Raw genomic sequence first — 18,013 nt, forward strand, 5'->3', positions numbered from 1 at the left:
GGACTTGAACATGAGGAAAGCATCCTCCAATTTCAAGGAGTTAAAGGCAGTAGAGATGGCATTGAAGTTGGCTATACCAGAGGTAAAACACAGGAAGATTGTCTTCTATTCCGACCATTCTACAGCAGTGGCCTACATAAACCGTCAAGGGGGAACGACAGCCCCTTCCCTTTTACCTCTATGCCAGAAGATCTTTTATATAGGAGAGGAGGCTTTTTCTGTCCGCAGTGCATCTGAAGGGGAAGGAGAACGTCAAAGCAGACTTCCTAAGTCAAGTCTCCTTAAAACAAGGAGAATGGTGTCTAAACAGACCTTTTTTGCGACTAGTCCAGAGGTACGGTCTTCCCACAGTGGACCTTTTTGCCTCAAGAGCCAACAGAAAATTAGAGAGGTTCTTCTCCCTCTACCATTTGGACGGCCCGTTAGCAATAGACGGGTTAGCGCAGGACTGGAGCCAGGAATTGGGCTATGCCTTCCCTCCATTTTGCCTTATTCCCCAGGTATTCAAGAAAATAGATAGAGAGGGGGCCTCGGTTATCCTGATGGCTCCAATGTGGCCAAAGAGGTCCTGGTACTCCAGTCTGCTAAGGATGGCACTTTTCAATGAAAAAAATTGCAAAAAGAAAATATCCCCCATATGTTTGGTATTGCCGCGTCCGTAACAACCGGGACTACATAAATATTACATAAATTATCCCCTATGGTGAACGCCGTAAAAAATAAAAAATAATTTATTCTTAGTTTCCACCGAAAAAAGACGTAATAACAAGCGATCAAAAAGCGGCATTTACTCCAAAATCATACCAATGAAAAATACAAGTCGTCTTTCAAAAATCAAGCCCTCACACAATTCCATATAAAAAAATAAAAAAAAAGTTATGGGTCTGTGAAGTGGCAATGCAAAATCATTTTTTTGGTTAATAAAAGGTGTTTTATTGCAAAAAAAAAGTAGTAAAACGTAAACAAAATTATAAGTATTTAGTATCACTGTAATCGTACTGACCCCGAGAATAAAGATATTATGTTATTTGTACCGAAAAATGAACGCCAAAAATGTATAATGTAAAAACGCAGTGGCAGTATTGCTATTTTTCCCCATCTCCCTCCCAGAAAGAGTTAATAAAAGTTAATCAGAAAGTTATGTGTACCCCAAAATGGCGCCATTAAAAACGACAACTTGTCCTGTAAAAAACAAGCCCTCATAAAGCTATATAGACGAAAAAATACAAAAAGTTATAGCTCTTGGAACGAGATCATAAAAAAAGGAAGAAAAACGCTTGGTCATAAAGGCCCAAACAGGCTTGGTCACTAAGGGGTTAAAATGCTTACTTCATGGCCTTCCTTTTAGCTATAACATCTTCTAGACGGGTTTCAGAGATTCAGGCCTTCCCTCCCTATACCACCATTTTAGAAGGTGATTATTAGACCGCTTTCAGCCTAAGGTGGTCTCCGATTTTCATAGAAGTCAGGATGTGATTCTTCCCTCCTTCTGTCCAAATCCAACCAATCTGTTGGAAGAAAGATTCCATTCCCTGGATGTCAGAAGGTGTTTAGTATTTCACCTAGACTCCACGTCATCTTGGAGAATAGATGAGAATCTCCTTATTCAGTTTTTGGGTAGAGCTAGAGGTCGCAAAGTCTCTACTGGTGTTATTGCTAGATGGGTTAAGAATTCTTTCCCTGACTTATTCTTCCCTTAGCCGGACTCCTCCTTCGGGGCTCATTCCACTAGAGCTGTGGCGCCTCTTGAGCAGATGCTTCTCTGGCCCAGATATGCAGAGCCGCTACTTGGAGCTCCCCCCGTACCTTTAGACATTAGACTGCATCTTGACTCTTACTGGTAATTGTTTTTCTTGAAACCCATGACAGCACCCCAAAAAATTTCCCTCCTACCAAAAAAAAATGGGGATATATATATACATATAATTTCTCTAATATAGGTTTATAAATAAACGGTAGCTGGTAAAGTTACTGTCCTAGAAGATATTAGAAGAGAGAACCACTTTGTGTGTTGGTTTCGGTTTTCAACCTTCTTGTTCTTGGTGGTCGTCGCGCCTGCGCAGGTCTGTTATTAGAATAGCTGAGGTGTGGTGGGGGTGTGAACCATTTTATCTTTTCAGGTTTCCTGTCCTCAATTGGGAGGTCCTAGTCGCATGGGTTTCAAGAAAAACAATTACCGGTAAGAGTAATTATTGTTTTCCCGCGCGGGCGCAATGCGTGACATGAACGCATAGCACCCGCACTAAATCCGGACCCATTCATTTCAATGGGTCTGTGCACATGAGCGGTGTTTTTCACGCAACGCAGGCCCCATAGAAGTGAATGGAGCTTCAGTGAAAAACGCAAGCAGGTGCGATGTGTTTTTCACTGACGGTTGCTAAGAGATGTTGTTTGTAAACCTTCAGTTTTTTATCACACGCTTGAAAAACGCATTGCACGCGCTCGGAAAAAAAAAAATGAACGCAATCGCAGACAAAACTGACTGAACTTGCTAGCAAAATGGTGCAAGTTCCACTGAAAGCATCTGCAACGCAGCCGGAGCCAATCTGTCATGTTCGATTCACGCGCGTGATAAAAAAAAACGGAAGGTTTACAAACAACATCTCTTAGCAACCATCAGTGAAAAACGCATCGCACTTTCTTCCGGATGCAATGCGTTTTTCACGCAGCCCCATTCATTTCTATAGGGCCTGCGTTGCAAAAACACAGAAAGCTTCCGCAGTATACGTCACACGTACCCATAGACACTGGTACATACCGGGGAGAAACGTATACCGTGCAGTTTACCAAAAAAATCTTCCAACTCTGCCATTTCTGTACTCAAGGGGCACCTCTGATAATCTGGCACCTTGGTGGTCCCGAGGGTGGCAGATTATCGGAACGTTGCTGCTTAGTGAATAGGATCCATTCCTCTATTATACACACGTGTTAGACTAGAATAAGAATCGTCTGCAGCCTCTTGGCTTTTCCATCATTTATATTTTATTATTACAAACATTGTACAGTGGAATATTCTACATAAATGCGTCAGAAAGCGACCTCTCTGCAAAAAATAAAAAAAATGGCCGAGCGCCTGTCACCTCAGATCAGAGATTCACCGGGGGCTTCCAGACTTAGAAAAAGAATAGATGGCGTAAAGAGTGCCCCACCAGGCCGGAGGTGGTAGCACACGTCAATGGAACTGATCTGCAATACCAGACACAACCTGTGCCCAGGGGTGGCGCTGTTTCTAGAAGAAAGCAGCCTGTGTTTTCTAATCCTGGACGAGTATATACACTGCACAAAGGTGTTCACATTTCACCTCTGTTACCATGAGAAGATAACGGTCTGCTGCCATGATTTCCATAGATCTGTGGGGCCCATCCTTGTGGCCCTCTGGCTGTTACAGAACTACAACTCTCAATATGCTGAAGGTTGTACTGTAGGAGCGTCCACCAATATGGCGGCGAGACCTGTCTGTTACACGGGGGCCGTTAGTTACTCCAGAGCGTTGCAGGCGGAATATTCTGGCCAACGCCGGACTCGCAGCCATTCCAGACTAATGGACATTTGCTACATTGTCTGTTCCATAGCCGTGAGCAATGGCGCCACCTTCAGGCCGTCTCCCTTAGAAATTATTCCCCTCGAGTCTTGCTTTTTACAACACAATTACCTGATACACAAGACCAGCTGCTGCAAAATTATAACTCCCAGCATGTTCTGGTAGCCACTGGCTGTCCAAACATGCTGGGAGTTGTAGTTTTGACACTGCATTAGAGACCAACTAGGTGTAATACTGACTGACTATACTACAGTGCCTTCACCTGCCTACAGGGGGCGCTGCTGGGCTCACACCCTGGTATAGACGCATGGAGACATTGCTCAGATATTAAAGAAATGTGGTCCGACATGGAGAGCGGCAGGATCAATAGTCACTCGGCTATATACGGTGCCCCTTATTCGGGGTCTGTAACAGGGAGAGGCACCTTTAAGGATGGGGGGTGGGGTGTCCAAGAAGGCCTGAACCATTTCAGATGATCTGAAACTACAACTCTCAGCATGCCCCGACTGCTGCAGATTCCTGACCACATTCCTGACCACTGACTTAAGACATATCATAGAGCCGAGTTGGGTGGGAAATTTCTTATTCAGTTCTTAACCCTTTAATAGATTTATTCTTGCTGTCGGTGAATGGAAACCACGGCGTTCGCATTTCCAGAGGCCAAGAACCCGTCCTAAATCACTGACCCCGGGTGCAGGGCTCGATACGTCTCGGATACAATGCAACGAGCCCAGCGCCTGCGTCATGATCGGGGGTCAATTATTTTGCCCCTGGCTCCCATTCATTGACAGCAAACTGGGATCTTGAAAGCGATGATGTCTTAGGAAAAATTCTGGTGGAGTAAGATGTCCCAAATTTATTAAGACGGACAGGCTGTCAACCGGGTGGCCCCAGCCCGTCCACTAAGCCCCACCCACAGTTTTTTGTTTTTTTTAAGTGTTAGCACACAAAAAGTCACAGGTTTTTGCCCAAAAAAATTCCAAAAATACCAGAAACCAAATTAGAAAACTTCAAAATGGAAAATTCCTTTAAGAGGACTAGAGAGCGCTTCTGTTTGGTGCAGTAAACCGGGCTTGTCCGCTGTACAATTCTGAAAAACCTTTACTCTGAACTTTGCCGTCCCTCTGTTACTCCTACTCGCACAGGTGTGTCCCTACACAGCCTGACACGGGCAGCACGGTGTACACGCACCCATTGACGAGGAACGTGGTACCAACCACGTGCAATAGGATTCTTAACATTTCCAGAAGGAATAACAGAGGGACCTCACAAGAGAGAAGAGCCGACGGGTCCTCTTGCAGCCACATTCAGCTTATATAGTGTAGACTCTATCTCTATGAGCACAGACACAAGAAACGTAAGTAATGACGGCGGTCACCGGTTGTAATGTCCTGGAGGGGCGGGGTGAAGATGCCGCGCAGTCCGCTAACGATGGCCGCTCGCCCACAGTACCGTCTCCTGCTACACAAGGTAATTAAATAAAATCAGTATGTTAATTACAAGAATCAGCTTTGTCCCTTCATCCCTGTGCCAGCCAATGGAGTGAAAGATCAAGCCTTTTGTTAAGGGGGTCCGGCCAGGGGGGGGGGGGCATCACAGGATGGGGGGGGGGGGGGGGTGATACTTGGCTCCGGTCTGTGGAGTCTTAGTGCACGATTGCGGGGTCCGCTTTCCCGATGCATTCACTGAGCCCGGCGAGCATGCACTCACACGGCAGCCGGTCAGACTGTGGTCATTGCGCAGGGGTGGAAGGTGGAGGAAACGCCGCCTGTAAAGTGGCCAGATCGCGGGCATCCGCTGCGGCGTATAAATTACTCTGTCCTAACATGGAGAGCGCCATCCGCAGGGTGCTCCAGATGTTGTCCGACATGGCTCCTCCATGGCCACCGCTCTGCTGCTGCATGCCGAGCGCCTCTATGAAATGCTCCACGGCCTCCCTGCAACAAGCGTCAAGGGGGGGGGGGGGGGGATAATGAGATGCAAGAAGAAAATACTTTTTTTTATTTCTCCAAGACAACTAAATGGAAAAAAATTACAAACACTTTGCATTAAAAAATAAATAAATATCTACCCTTTTGCATGCACCTATAGGTCTCCATGGTTACAGACTACAAACCCGCAGTCATGTGTAACTCCGCCTCCTCTACCGTCTGTAGCTTATCAAGAAGAGGAGAGAAAATGGAGTAACACGACTGCAAGATCATACGCTCGTGGAGGTTTTTGTTTAATTTTGTAACTTTTTTTTTTTTTGCATTGGAGCAATAAAAAGATTGAAAAAAAATAAAAAATAAATAAGTATTCATACCCTTGGGGCACATGCACACGTGTGCGGAAAATCTGCAGGCAAATCCGTGCGGTCAATCCACATCAATTGGTGCGGATTTGCAGGCGGATTTTACTAAGTGAATTAAGAAAATCCGGTCAGGAAAAATAAAAATAAACTAACATGTTGGGGACTTTTTTTAAATCCGCATCGTGTGCATTGAGAATTTCAACTTCTCATAGAACACAATGTACATGACCTACGGCACGGATTTTGTGTGCATTTAGACACCAGGACATTCTTCCTCACCTGTGCGCCCCCAGATTGATACAGGCGATGCCCAGGTTGTATCGGGAGCGTATGAAGCCCGGTTGCAGTTGCAGTGCCCGCCGGTACGCCTCCACCGCAGCCTCGCTGTCATTGCCATTGGCCAGAGTGGCTCCCAGCTTATTCCACAGCAGATAGTCCTGCAGGAGAGATGGCGGCATTACCACAGACATCCCAGCACAAATCACTCTCCTGTCTGCATAGTTTGTTACAATGTATCAGTGCAGGTAAAAAAAAAAAAAATGGAGAATTAGCTAGACGAGATACGACTGTAACAAACACTCAGCTTTGACATCTATTTGAAGCGCCAGTTTTCAGCGGTTAAGAAGAAGTGGAAACGTTTTTGAGAAAGCCATATTTGCACAATAATCGGTGACTTAGCAAACATGGAAGTTAATAAATTTGGCGCATCTTACTCCAGAATCCTTCATATTAAGGCCGGCATATTAAACAATGGCCTTCATAAACATGGGCAGGTGCAAGCACCCTGTGTGTGCCATGCAGAAGAAAATACAAAGGTCAAGCAGCACCCTGGGGGCGCTAAGATATATGCAAACAAGTTGCATTTTTGCATTACGTCTGTGTTTACTTCGCTTGTCAAGGTCGGTTCTTAGCAATTTAAAAGTAATGCAAATATCACATGTTTGCACAAGTATTAGCACCCGCAGGGGAACTGCTGCGTCGTTGAGTACAGTCCTATTCTCAGCATCGCACTGCGTTCTACTCCCGGCCACACACTCACATCCGGCTTCTGACTCAGCGCGGCCGTGAAACAGTCGACGGCTTTCTGGTACTCCCCGCTTAGGTTAAAGAGAACTCCAAGTCCACACTGAACATCCGGATCCACTTGACTCGGGTCCAAACGGACGGCAGCAAGGAACAACTCCCGAACCTCGGAGAACAGGGTGCTGAAAGCAGAACGACAGCGGGGTCATTTACTATCAGATAGACGCGTCTGTCACCTCGACTTTTCCCCCGCTCACATTATAGAAAGCATACTAAATCTACGTCAGCCATAGATTTAGACCGGAACTTGATAAAGCTTAGGAATTTAAAAGGATTGTCCGATTCAGGAAAAAAAATTTTTTAGGAGGTGGGTCCCCCTTTAAGGACACTCATCTATTATCCAGAGTGACAGAGTGAAGAGAGTGTCTCTCTGGAGGACGCGACACGTCCATTCATCACATGGACAGCCAACTGGTTTAAAAAATGGAAAATGTGTAATACAGCATTTCACCTGCGGGGGTGCTGCAGGGAAACTTAACACTTACTCCCGCAGATCACAGCCGATCACTAGGGTTCCTTCTCACAAACGTGTTTTAGTAAGGGCTCATGCACACGAACGCGTGCTGCCCGTTCCATGCATGGGCACCGTCCGCAGTGCGGAGGCAAGGACTGAAAAGCCACGGAAGCACCCCGTAGTGCTTCTATGGCCTTCCACTCCGTGCCTCCGCACCGTATCTTCTGGATTCAAGTGAATGGGTCCACATTCGTGATACGGTGCGCACACAGCCGGTGCCCGTATTTTGCGGACCTGCTGTTTGTGGGCCGCAATACGGGCACCGGCTGACAACGGCCGCGTGCATGAGCCCTAAGTTAGGGCATAAAGCTGGGTGGCTGACATGAACTTGCCCTTTAAAGACGTGCTTTGACCCCATCTAAATCCTTTCAACCCCTGAGTTTTGGTTCTTCTGCCTCACTGGGGGTCGGGGGACTCACTAATTCGGTCAGGTCTTACCTCTGCCACCCGATTAGCCTTCTAGGGCGGCAAATTGCTCCGATTAGACCCCCAACGTATGGACAGATCTCGGCCTTTACTCACTCAGACAGTAACGTCCCCAGGGACTTCTTTCTGGAAGCTTCTCCGGCGTCGGCCTCCTCCTTCACCAGGTGGTTGTACTTGGGGCTGTGCCGCAGCCACTCCCGCAGGGTCTCACAAGCTTGCTGCTGCAGGCATTCATTGGTGAAACTAACCGCCAGCGCCATCAGGGCGTTCAGATTGTCCGGCTTCAGCTCCAGGCACCTGAGGTCGAAATGTACATGATAATCCACCCATACAGAAGAGAGATGGAGAGACAGTCCAGGAAGATAAGAGACCTCACCTGCGGAGAGCGCTGATAGCCGCCAGCTCCTGTTCGTTTTCTGCTTGAGTGGTGCCCAAATATTGCCAGGCCTGGAAGATACAGGGGGATAAAATGATGGCAGCGATCAGCGGCACCACCCTATAATACCCCTGCAGGATCCTCAAGACCGTAGCTATAGGGGATGCAGAAGTAGGGCACAGTAGGTGGGGGTTACAGATTTTGCACTGGGGCCCAGAGATCAAACAAGGACCCCATTGTAAAGCACCCTAGATCTCAGCTTCCTAGACTTCTAGTTATGATTAGAGCAAAAGAGTCGGAGGTTGCACTTAAAGGGGTTCTTCACCAATGTGCCTTCCAGCCTTGCATCAATAGTAAGCAAGTTGTTCTCCGTGAGAACATGAATACCACCGAGATGTCACGAGTGCTACAGGTGCACAGCGAGGACCAACCCCTTTAACACCAGGTAAACCTGAATGTGGGTCAGAGGTGAGCACTGCCGAGTCGTGTCTGTCATGTGGTTAGTACTTTGGTCCGAACGGTTAATGTGTGAACAGTAAGGACTAATCCAGTGTTTGCAGATTACACACAGCGTTTTCCTGTCTGCACTGAAATGTGTGGGGGTGGCAGCCATTACTCCGAGACCCCGTATGGACCCAGGAATCCAAGATCTTCCTTTACCTCCATGTGCTTGGGTTCTCTGTTTACGGCAATCTCAAAAAGTCTCACTGCACTAGGGAGGTCTCCTTCCCGAAGACGCTTTAGACCTGCCTCAAACGGCTGCGCCTCATCAGAGAAAGGATTGTCGTCCTCAAACACGTATCCCTAGAAGACAAAGTCGAGACGCCATACAAGAAAAGAAACAAGATGAATCCAGTGTCTATCACTTAATATATCTTTATTGAAGTCCTGACACAGAGCTCCAAATCTTCTGCACAAAGAGTGAAATATTATTCTGACTGCCTGCATACAGATATATACAGCCACCACTAGAGGGAGCTCAGGAGCCACCACTAGAGGGAGCACAGGAGATTACTACATACAGATATATACAGCCACCACTAGAGGGAGCTCAGGAGATTACTGCATACACATATATACAGCCACCACTAGGGGGAGCTCAGGATATTACTATATACAGACATATACAGCCACCACTAGAGGGAGCTCAGGAGATGACTACATACAGATATATACAGCCACCACTAGAGGGAGCTCTGGAGTTTACTACATACAGATATATACAACCACCACTAGAGGGAGCTCAGGATATTACTATATACAGATATATACAGCCACCACTAGAGGGAGCTCAGGAGATGACTACATACAGATATATACAGCCACCACTAGAGGAGCTCAGGAGCCACCACTAGAGGGAACACAGGAGATTACTACATACAGATATATACAGTCACCACTAGAGGGAGCTCAGGAGATGACTACATACAGATATATACAGCCACCACTAGAGGAGCTCAGGAGCCACCACTAGAGGGAACACAGGAGATTACTACATACAGATATATACAACCACCACTAGAGGGAGCTCAGGATATTACTATATACAGATATATACAGCCACCACTAGAGGGAGCTCAGGAGATGACTACATACAGATATATACAGTCACCACTAGAGGGAGCTCAGGAGATGACTACATACAGATATATACAGTCACCACTAGAGGGAGCACAGGAGCTTTCTCCTGCTTACACACAAGTCAATGCGAACAATCAGCAGGAGCTCCCTCTAGTGGTGGTTGCAGGCAGCCAGAATTTAATCTTCTCACTCTGTCTTTGCTGGGGATTTGGATCTGTGTATTAGCAGGTCAGTATGTCACCTTATCGTAAGACTTGGCAGACAAGTCCTGAAAATCTGACAGCCATGGATGGGCCTCTGCGTCCCTCTTGGCCATCTCCTCCCATTCCTCTTGAAGTTTGTCCCAGAAATCAACATCAGCCTGTTAAGGAAAAATTCAGAGCTGCGGTGAAACTCGCCCCAAAACACTGAAAGTCCGCTCTTTGGGGGCGATACTTGCCAGACTCCTCCCCTCACCCAGTTACGGTATCTTCACAGTGGCCTCTAACCCATGTCTCTCCAGCTCTTGAAAAACTACAACTCCCAGCGGCTGTCGAGGCTTACAGTTTTTCAAACACTGTAGACCCACATGCTGATAACCGATGTCCTATAGGTTCAGCTATATCACACCCACGTCCCTTTCCGTCACAGCAGGCAATCGTTTGCTGAAATACTCTGTGCTGCTGCCAACTTATTTATTTTTTTATATATATTTTTTTTTTTACCTCCACTGCAGCCTTTGCAGAATCAAACTCTTTCTCCATGGGGGTGAACTGATCGACCCACTGTTCAGAGACGGCCTGCGGAGGAGAGGACAATAAGGTCAGCCATGTCAGGGACAGACAGTGCAATATCCACGTACGTGAGGCTAAAGCGGCAGCACGTCACCCAGACATCCCAAGTGGCAGGAGGGTGCAGAGAAGCCCCGCCAGCTGAGTGAGAGACACCACTATCAACAGCTCCGGAGACGGAACGCAGGGAAAACAGGCGCAGCCAGTCATGGGTGCGTGTGAAACGGGATAAATCTCCTCCGCCATCGATTCACATCCTCGCGGGAAAGACGTTCACCCCCCCCCCCCCCCCAAAAAAAAAACAAAAAAAAAAAACACTCCTCTTGCATCTCTCACATTACTCAGCAGAGGGCGATAGTGAGCACAGGTGAAAGCTGCCTGGGTATGAAATCAGTGCCCTCCTAGAGCATCATGGGAGCGGCAGAATAAAAAGAAATAAAAATAAAAATAAAAATTTAGAAAAAAAAATATATATATTTTTTCTTTCCGGAATTTATAGAAGATCACACCCATGTTTTACTGGGCCCTGGAAGCGCATGGATGCACAGTATAGTGGTGGTCTCTTGTGAAACTACAACTCTCAGCATGCTCCAACATCCTCCTGCTGAACTGATGGACGGAAACAGAGTTGCAGTTTCAGGACATCTGGCCGCAGACCACCAGTGTACAGATCAGTTAGAGGATTTCCAGCTCTATGTAAATACAATTCTGCACTTTTCTGCTTGCGGTCAGTGAATGAGAGCATACTTGTTTACATGCAGAAACTGAAAACCCATCTCACAGCTGAGGGTTTGTTACCGTTGCATCTAAACAATCCTCTCTGAGCTTTACACATCAGCAGCTCTCTCTCTCTCTCTCCTATCCTGACAGCTCGTTACAATGTATCAGTGCAGGGGAAAAAACAAATAAATAACAAAATGTATCAACAAGATTATCCAGACCCTCAGCTATATTAGGTCTGTATAGATCTCCAGCCTCTGCGTGTAAACTAGAGTGTTCCCTTTCGCTGCCAGCAAGCAGAGATCTTGAAAACCGGTGAAGAATTGAAACCCGGTATATTTGAAAGTTGCAGAATGTTTTTTCTACACCGACTGCCGTGAATTTACATAAAACTGGACAATCCCTTTAAGCAAGACGATCGATCTCGCTGTTCCTCTCCTTCACCCCCCCACACCCCGCAGTGCGGGTCACTACCTGCTCTTGTATAAACTGTTCTGACCACTGCTCTGCCTGCGAGACCGTCTGGGAAGGAGCGCTCGGATTCTGCGAGAGAGACACCTCCCCGTCTCCTATCTTCCTCACAAATTGTAAGAACTGACGGAGAAAGAGAGAGAGAGAGACGGAGACAGTGACACGTGTGAAGATGGACGAAGGGAGGGACGGGGGTTGTACATTATATGATCTGGGGCCTCCAGCTTGCAGTTGCACTTAAAGGGGTTGTCTGACCCCAAAAACAATTTTTATTGAGGGCCCGGGAACTGTTCAGCAGAACTCACCTATTCTATACCAGCGACCGCTTCATCTCAAGCAGCTCAGCCGCCACGTGTCACAGGGGCCACATCACCGCCAAGCACAGTGAACGGATGCAGCTACGCACATGACCACGGACGGGATGTACATTGAACAGTCACATGCATTTTTTTTTTCCCTTTTTTGTTAAACACTTTCTCGGCCCTCGCTAAAATTTTGGGTTCAGAAAACCCCTTTAAGAGGTTCCACTTTATGCCTCTCCATAGCAGGTATATAGCCACCCTGCCCTGTATACTCTACAAGCATTAGAATTAGAGAGGAGCGAATATCAGCTTATGACATTCGTTCGCGCTTCGTTTGGTGGTAAAAGGCGAATTGCGTCATGGATTCCGTTACCACGGACCACAACGCAATTCTATAACGGAATGCCTTTAGAGGCATTCTGTCAAATAGAAGTCTATGGCCTGCGTAACGGATCCGTCCCGTTTCAGTTATGCAAGAGAGGGCTCGGGGATCAGGAGAGGACTCCCCTGCATAACAGAAACGGGACAGATACGTTTTGCAGCCCATAGACTTCTATTATGACTGAATGAATAACGGAATGCCTCTAAAGGCATTCCGTTAAAGAATTGCGTTACGGTCCGTGGTAACGGAATCCATAACGCAATTCACCTTTTACCACCAAACGACGCGCGAACGAATTTCAAAATATGAAAATTCGCTCATCTCTAATTAGAATGATAACCCGCAGATCTCTATGCTGCCACCCTGTGGACATTACAGGTACTGCGAAAAAATAAAATAAAAAATGGTATAGAAATAGGATGAAAACACTGCTCCAATTATTGCTACAATCACAAAATACTGGAGCAGTCATCCCATGGCGAAGGGGGAAATCCAGCCAAAAAAATAATAATAATAATTATTGCGTACATAGATAGGGATCACAGTGGAGGAGACCACCTTTGGACACATTGGAGTTTTACACGCAGGGAACGGTCGGTTCGCTCTACAGTTTTGGAAGGCGCTGGACAACTGAGCTTATGGAGACCACCGTGTATCCATGACAAGCAGATCGTCAATTTTTGGGGAGTCTTCCCTGCAATTAATCCTTGAATATATTTTATAGCACACAGCTCCAAATCCTCTGCACAGATACAGCATTAAATAAAATAAAAAATAAAATAAAAAATAAAAAAATCAGTTGGCCACCACTAGAGGGAGCTCAATGCACTCAATTATGATGACTGTATGCAGTGAGCTCCCCCTGGTGGTGGCTGCAGGCGGACGGTATAAGCAGGGGATTTGGAGCTGTGCATTAGGAAAACTGAGCTCTAACCCCTCGAAAGATATATTCAGAAAATAATTAGCACAGCATGTGGGGAACATAGTGTTAAGAGGTTCATTTTAAATCCTGATAATGAATTGGGAGAAGAAGAGAAAAATGAGACATAAATGGAGGTAGGTGATGTGAACCAACCTACCACCCTCCTGCGCCCCTCCTTGTACCTGGCTGTTGGTTAGTTTGGGGTCTGTGACTTGGGAAAGAAGAGATTTTGCTTCCCTCTGTAAGTCGTCTTCAGGTTGGTACTCTTCACTCCTGCACAGGGAGGAGAACTGATTAGCAATTAAAGGGGACCCATCACCAATGACAATGATGGGAGTCATTGCTCTACAGGGAAAATGGGAGCCTTGAACTCGCTCCTGATGCCTGGAACACTCCCACAATACTGGTCATGTGACACTTTCTAGCCAATCACACAGTAAGTTATTTGGGAGTTCTGCATCGGTATCAGGAACGGTTTTAGGGCTTTCATCTTCACTGCAGTGGAACCCCCCCCTCCCCCTTCACACACGGCGACATGTCCCTTTAAGAGGGTTTGTGTCTTCTCACCATTTTTCTGCCATCGCTCCTTCGCTTTCTCCCAACCACAGTTTCTCCTCCGATTGCTGGAGATATTCCTCTGCCCAGCGAGAGGGGGATGAAAGGGGGTCTGGTAAGAGAGAAGAGAATTCACATAAGGGACACATATTAGCGTCACATGTAGCAGAGGTAGTGCACACATAAGAGGTGATCCACCTTAAAGTGAACCCTCAACAGCGACATCTACAAACTGTCCATAATGTGATAAAGGCTCCATTACAGGGGCGCCGTTGCGGGGCCTCCGCCATTACAGGGGCGCCGTTGCGGGGCCTCCGCCATTACAGGGGCGCCGTTGCGGGGCCTCCGCCATTACAGGGGCGCCGTTGCGGGGCCTCCGCCATTACAGGGGCGCCGTTGCGGGGCCTCCGCCATTACAGGGGCGCCGTTGCGGGGCCTCCGCCATTACAGGGGCGCCGTTGCGGGGCCTCCGCCATTACAGGGGCGCCGTTGCGGGGCCTCCGCCATTACAGGGGCGCCGTTGCGGGGCCTCCGCCATTACAGGGGCGCCGTTGCGGGGCCTCCGCCATTACAGGGGCGCCGTTGCGGGGCCTCCGCCATTACAGGGGCGCCGTTGCGGGGCCTCCGCCATTACAGGGGCGCCGTTGCGGGGCCTCCGCCATTACAGGGGCGCCGTTGCGGGGCCTCCGCCATTACAGGGGCGCCGTTGCGGGGCCTCCGCCATTACAGGGGCGCCGTTGCGGGGCCTCCGCCATTACAGGGGCGCCGTTGCGGGGCCTCCGCCATTACAGGGGCGCCGTTGCGGGGCCTCCGCCATTACAGGGGCGCCGTTGCGGGGCCTCCGCCATTACAGGGGCGCCGTTGCGGGGCCTCCGCCATTACAGGGGCGCCGTTGCGGGGCCTCCGCCATTACAGGGGCGCCGTTGCGGGGCCTCCGCCATTACAGGGGCGCCGTTGCGGGGCCTCCGCCATTACAGGGGCGACGTTGCAGGGCCTCCTCCATTACAGGGGCGACGTTGCAGGGCCTCCTCCATTACAGGGGCGACGTTGCAGGGCCTCCTCCATTACAGGGGCGCCGTTGCGGGGCCTCCGCTGTTGCAGACACCCCGATTACACCTGACAGCAGGGGGAGCAGATGACTTACCTGCCTGTTCTATGAACTCCCGGCTCCAGTCCTCTTCCTCTACCGCTGGTTCTTGCTGTAGAAACTCATCAGTCCAGTGTTCAGACAGAGCAAGATCTGCAACACCAGGAGCTACAGGATGAGCAAGAAGAGACAGTATATAATTACCCGCTGCAGTACCCCCCTCCTCCTCTAGAGGGAAGAACCCATCCCCACAGTGCCATGTGTGGTCACCCATGTGCCCATCTGTGTACAGATCTGCTTCGGCCTTTTAGGACTCATCAGCTTTCTGGTCATAGGTGGCTACTGTTCTTATGAGGGTCCAGGATTAGAAAAACATGGCTGCCTTCTAAAAACAGTGCCACCTCTGTCCACAGGTTGTGTGTGGTATTGCAGCTCAATCCCTATTCACAACAGTGGAGCTGAGCTGCAATATCAGACACAACCTATGCACAGATGTGGCGCTGTTGTTAGAACTAAGCAGCCATGTTTTTCTAATCCTGCACATTCTGCAGGTACTTTGTGTTTTAAGAACTCTGCTTGCTGATGCGCTCTGTGCACTGCTGCACAGGCTGTGTCGGGGGCGCCATATGTATGGAGATAGTCCCCATATTGCAAGCAATGCCACAGAAGCACGCAAGTTCTTATAAAAAATAAAGTTTCCACTCACTGACATCAAGCAGAGATATTGGAAACCATGAAAGTATGGCAGATCTGAGCGTGTCCCTTACCTCGGAGGGGCTCAGGGCGGAAACTGCTTTGCTCGATTTGCTGCATTTCTGCCAGGAGGCCGTCCATCTTGAAGGTGTGAGGGGCTCGAGCGTGCAGGGAGGGCGCGCGGGACTGCAGGAACTCCGACACCAGCTGAGGAGAGAGCGAGAGGGGACGATGGAAGAGCGCGCATCCTGAGCCATATTGGTTTTCACCCAGCTTTCCCCGAAACTGATATAAACTTGTTAATGTAAGTATTCAAACCCCTTAAAGGGCCAGTACACCTAAAGTCGGCAGCTTATAACAGTGCGGGGGCTGATAACACATACAACAGCACAGCGGGTTTCCTGTCGCTTTAAGACGGCGCCGCGCCCGCTAGGGGAGCGGTAAGTACTCACCTCATCTTCTGTAGCTTCTCCGAGAGGCTTCGAGATCTGCCAAAAAAAAAAACAGACAGTTATTACTATTAGGCTAACGCGCTTTGCCTTTCAGTTACGCACTATTTTCAAGATCTCTGCTTGCTGTGAGTGAATAGAACACTTCCAGACGCTGAGAAATCAGACCTAATCTTTCTCGCAATTGTAACGAACCCTCACCAGTGTGAGGTCAGGACAGGGTTACGGCCTCTGGAAGGCGATAGTAATGTTTCCATTCACTGTCAGACAGCAGAGTATTCGAAAATGGTGACATACAAAGTACATTAGGAAACCTGCAGGCCTATTACGATCTATTGTTGAGCTGGGGCTTGTAGTTCACCACGTGGAGGTGCGCACCCCCAAACCTTATACCACAGCACACCGTTCACTTACAGCGGTGGCCCCCGGGGGCCAGGCCACACTGGGCAGTCCTTCCTGCCGCAGACCCTTGTCCTGGGTGAAGTGACCGGTCAGCTTCATCAGGGGATTCGTCCCCCCACATTCCGTGTCCACCAGTCCACGCATCGCCATGGCAACGGCCTGCAACATGGAGACAGCAACATGTGAGAAACAGGCCCCGTCCCCCAGACATGACGGTCTCCCCAACACCCCCCTGCCTTACCTGAGGTCTCCTCTCCGTCTGTCTCAGGAGGTCTCTGCCATGGATCTGTCTCTTCCTGTGAGTCTCAGAGTCAGAGTTCAAGGGGAGGAGAGACAGTTAAAGGTACAGAGATCAGGGGGAGGAGAGAGAGACAGCCAGAGTCAGGGAGAGAGGAGGGAGAGACAGCCAGGGACAGGGGAAGAGACAGACAGGGACAGGGGAAGAGACAGTCAATGCTGAAGTTGGTTTCTTTTTCACACAGAAGGAGGGGAGGGCGAGACAGCCAGACAGGGAGGACAGAGACCGCCTAACATGTGAGGGGTGGAGGGAGACGACCCCTTGTCATACTCTGGATAGGGAGGAGGAGAGACTGCCAGTCACAGAATGGAGGGTGGACTAGAGACAGCCAGACACAGGAAGAAGAGAGACTGCCAGTCACAGCACGGAAGGTGGAGAGACAGACAGACACAGGGAGGAGAAGAGACTGCCAGTCATAGCATGGAGGGCGGAGAGACAACCGGGCTCAAAGAGGAGAGAGACTGTCAGACACAGCATGGAGGGTGGAGAGACAGGCAGACACAGGAAGGAGACGAGACTGCCAGTCACAGCATGGAGGGTGGAGAGACAGCCGGGCTCAGGGAGGAGGAGAGAGACTGCCAGTCACAGCATGGAGGGCGGAGAGACAGCCGGGCTCAGGAAGAAGAGACTGCCAGTCACAGCATGGAGGGTGGAGAGACAGCCGGGCTCAGGGAGGAGGAGAGAGACTGCCAGTCACAGCATGGAGGGCGGAGAGACAGCCGGGCTCAGGAAGAAGAGACTGCCAGTCACAGCATGGAGGGTGGAGAGACAGCCGGGCTCAGGGAGAAGAGACTGCCAGTCACAGCATGGAGGGTGGAGAGACAGCCGGGCTCAGGGAGAAGAGACTGCCAGTCACAGCATGGAGGGCGGAGAGAACACCTTCCATACTTCTCACAGCTGAAGCTTTGTTACAGTTGTATACGGTTTACAGTCCTTTGTAAACTAAATGCATCAGCAGCACAAGTTTCTTATCTCCTAATATTTTGCTACAATGTATCAGCGCAGGTAAAATGTGTTAGTTCAGGACGTTTAGCTCACAGAGGATGTCTAGACTGGATGTAATTGTAGGAAATGCTCAGTTTTCATTCTATGGATGTAAACAAGAACGTTTCACTGACAGCAAGGAGAGATCTTGATATCGTGAGGAA

General features: G+C 48.9%; 1 protein-coding gene across 3 annotated transcripts; it reads right to left on the bottom strand.

The window, feature by feature from the left end:
* Positions 1-4,359: 4,359 nt before the first annotated feature.
* PEX5 (peroxisomal biogenesis factor 5) lies at positions 4,360-17,498 on the bottom strand. Of its 3 annotated transcripts, XM_040438764.1 has the most exons (17): positions 17,379-17,498; positions 16,809-17,136; positions 16,580-16,726; positions 16,169-16,204; positions 15,791-15,923; positions 15,081-15,191; positions 13,949-14,048; positions 13,564-13,654; positions 11,779-11,898; positions 10,519-10,593; positions 10,056-10,175; positions 8,894-9,037; positions 8,234-8,304; positions 7,954-8,154; positions 6,874-7,039; positions 6,114-6,271; positions 4,360-5,478 (listed from the first exon to the last, which is right to left on the bottom strand). In XM_040438764.1, exons 3-17 carry the CDS (start codon positions 16,715-16,717, stop codon positions 5,274-5,276), a joined length of 1,869 nt encoding a protein of 622 aa, XP_040294698.1. In that variant the 5' UTR covers positions 16,718-16,726; positions 16,809-17,136; positions 17,379-17,498; the 3' UTR covers positions 4,360-5,273. The 3 variants fall into 3 exon arrangements, with proteins under 3 accessions (XP_040294698.1, XP_040294697.1, XP_040294699.1); XM_040438763.1 differs by lacking the exon at positions 17,379-17,498 and having other exon boundaries at positions 16,809-17,145; XM_040438765.1 differs by lacking the exons at positions 11,779-11,898; positions 17,379-17,498 and having other exon boundaries at positions 16,809-17,145.
* Between the last annotated feature and the right edge of the window lie 515 nt (positions 17,499-18,013).

The sequence above is a fragment of the Bufo bufo genome, chromosome 6 (assembly GCF_905171765.1).
Source record: "Bufo bufo chromosome 6, aBufBuf1.1, whole genome shotgun sequence".
NCBI classification, from domain to species: Eukaryota; Metazoa; Chordata; class Amphibia; order Anura; family Bufonidae; genus Bufo; species Bufo bufo.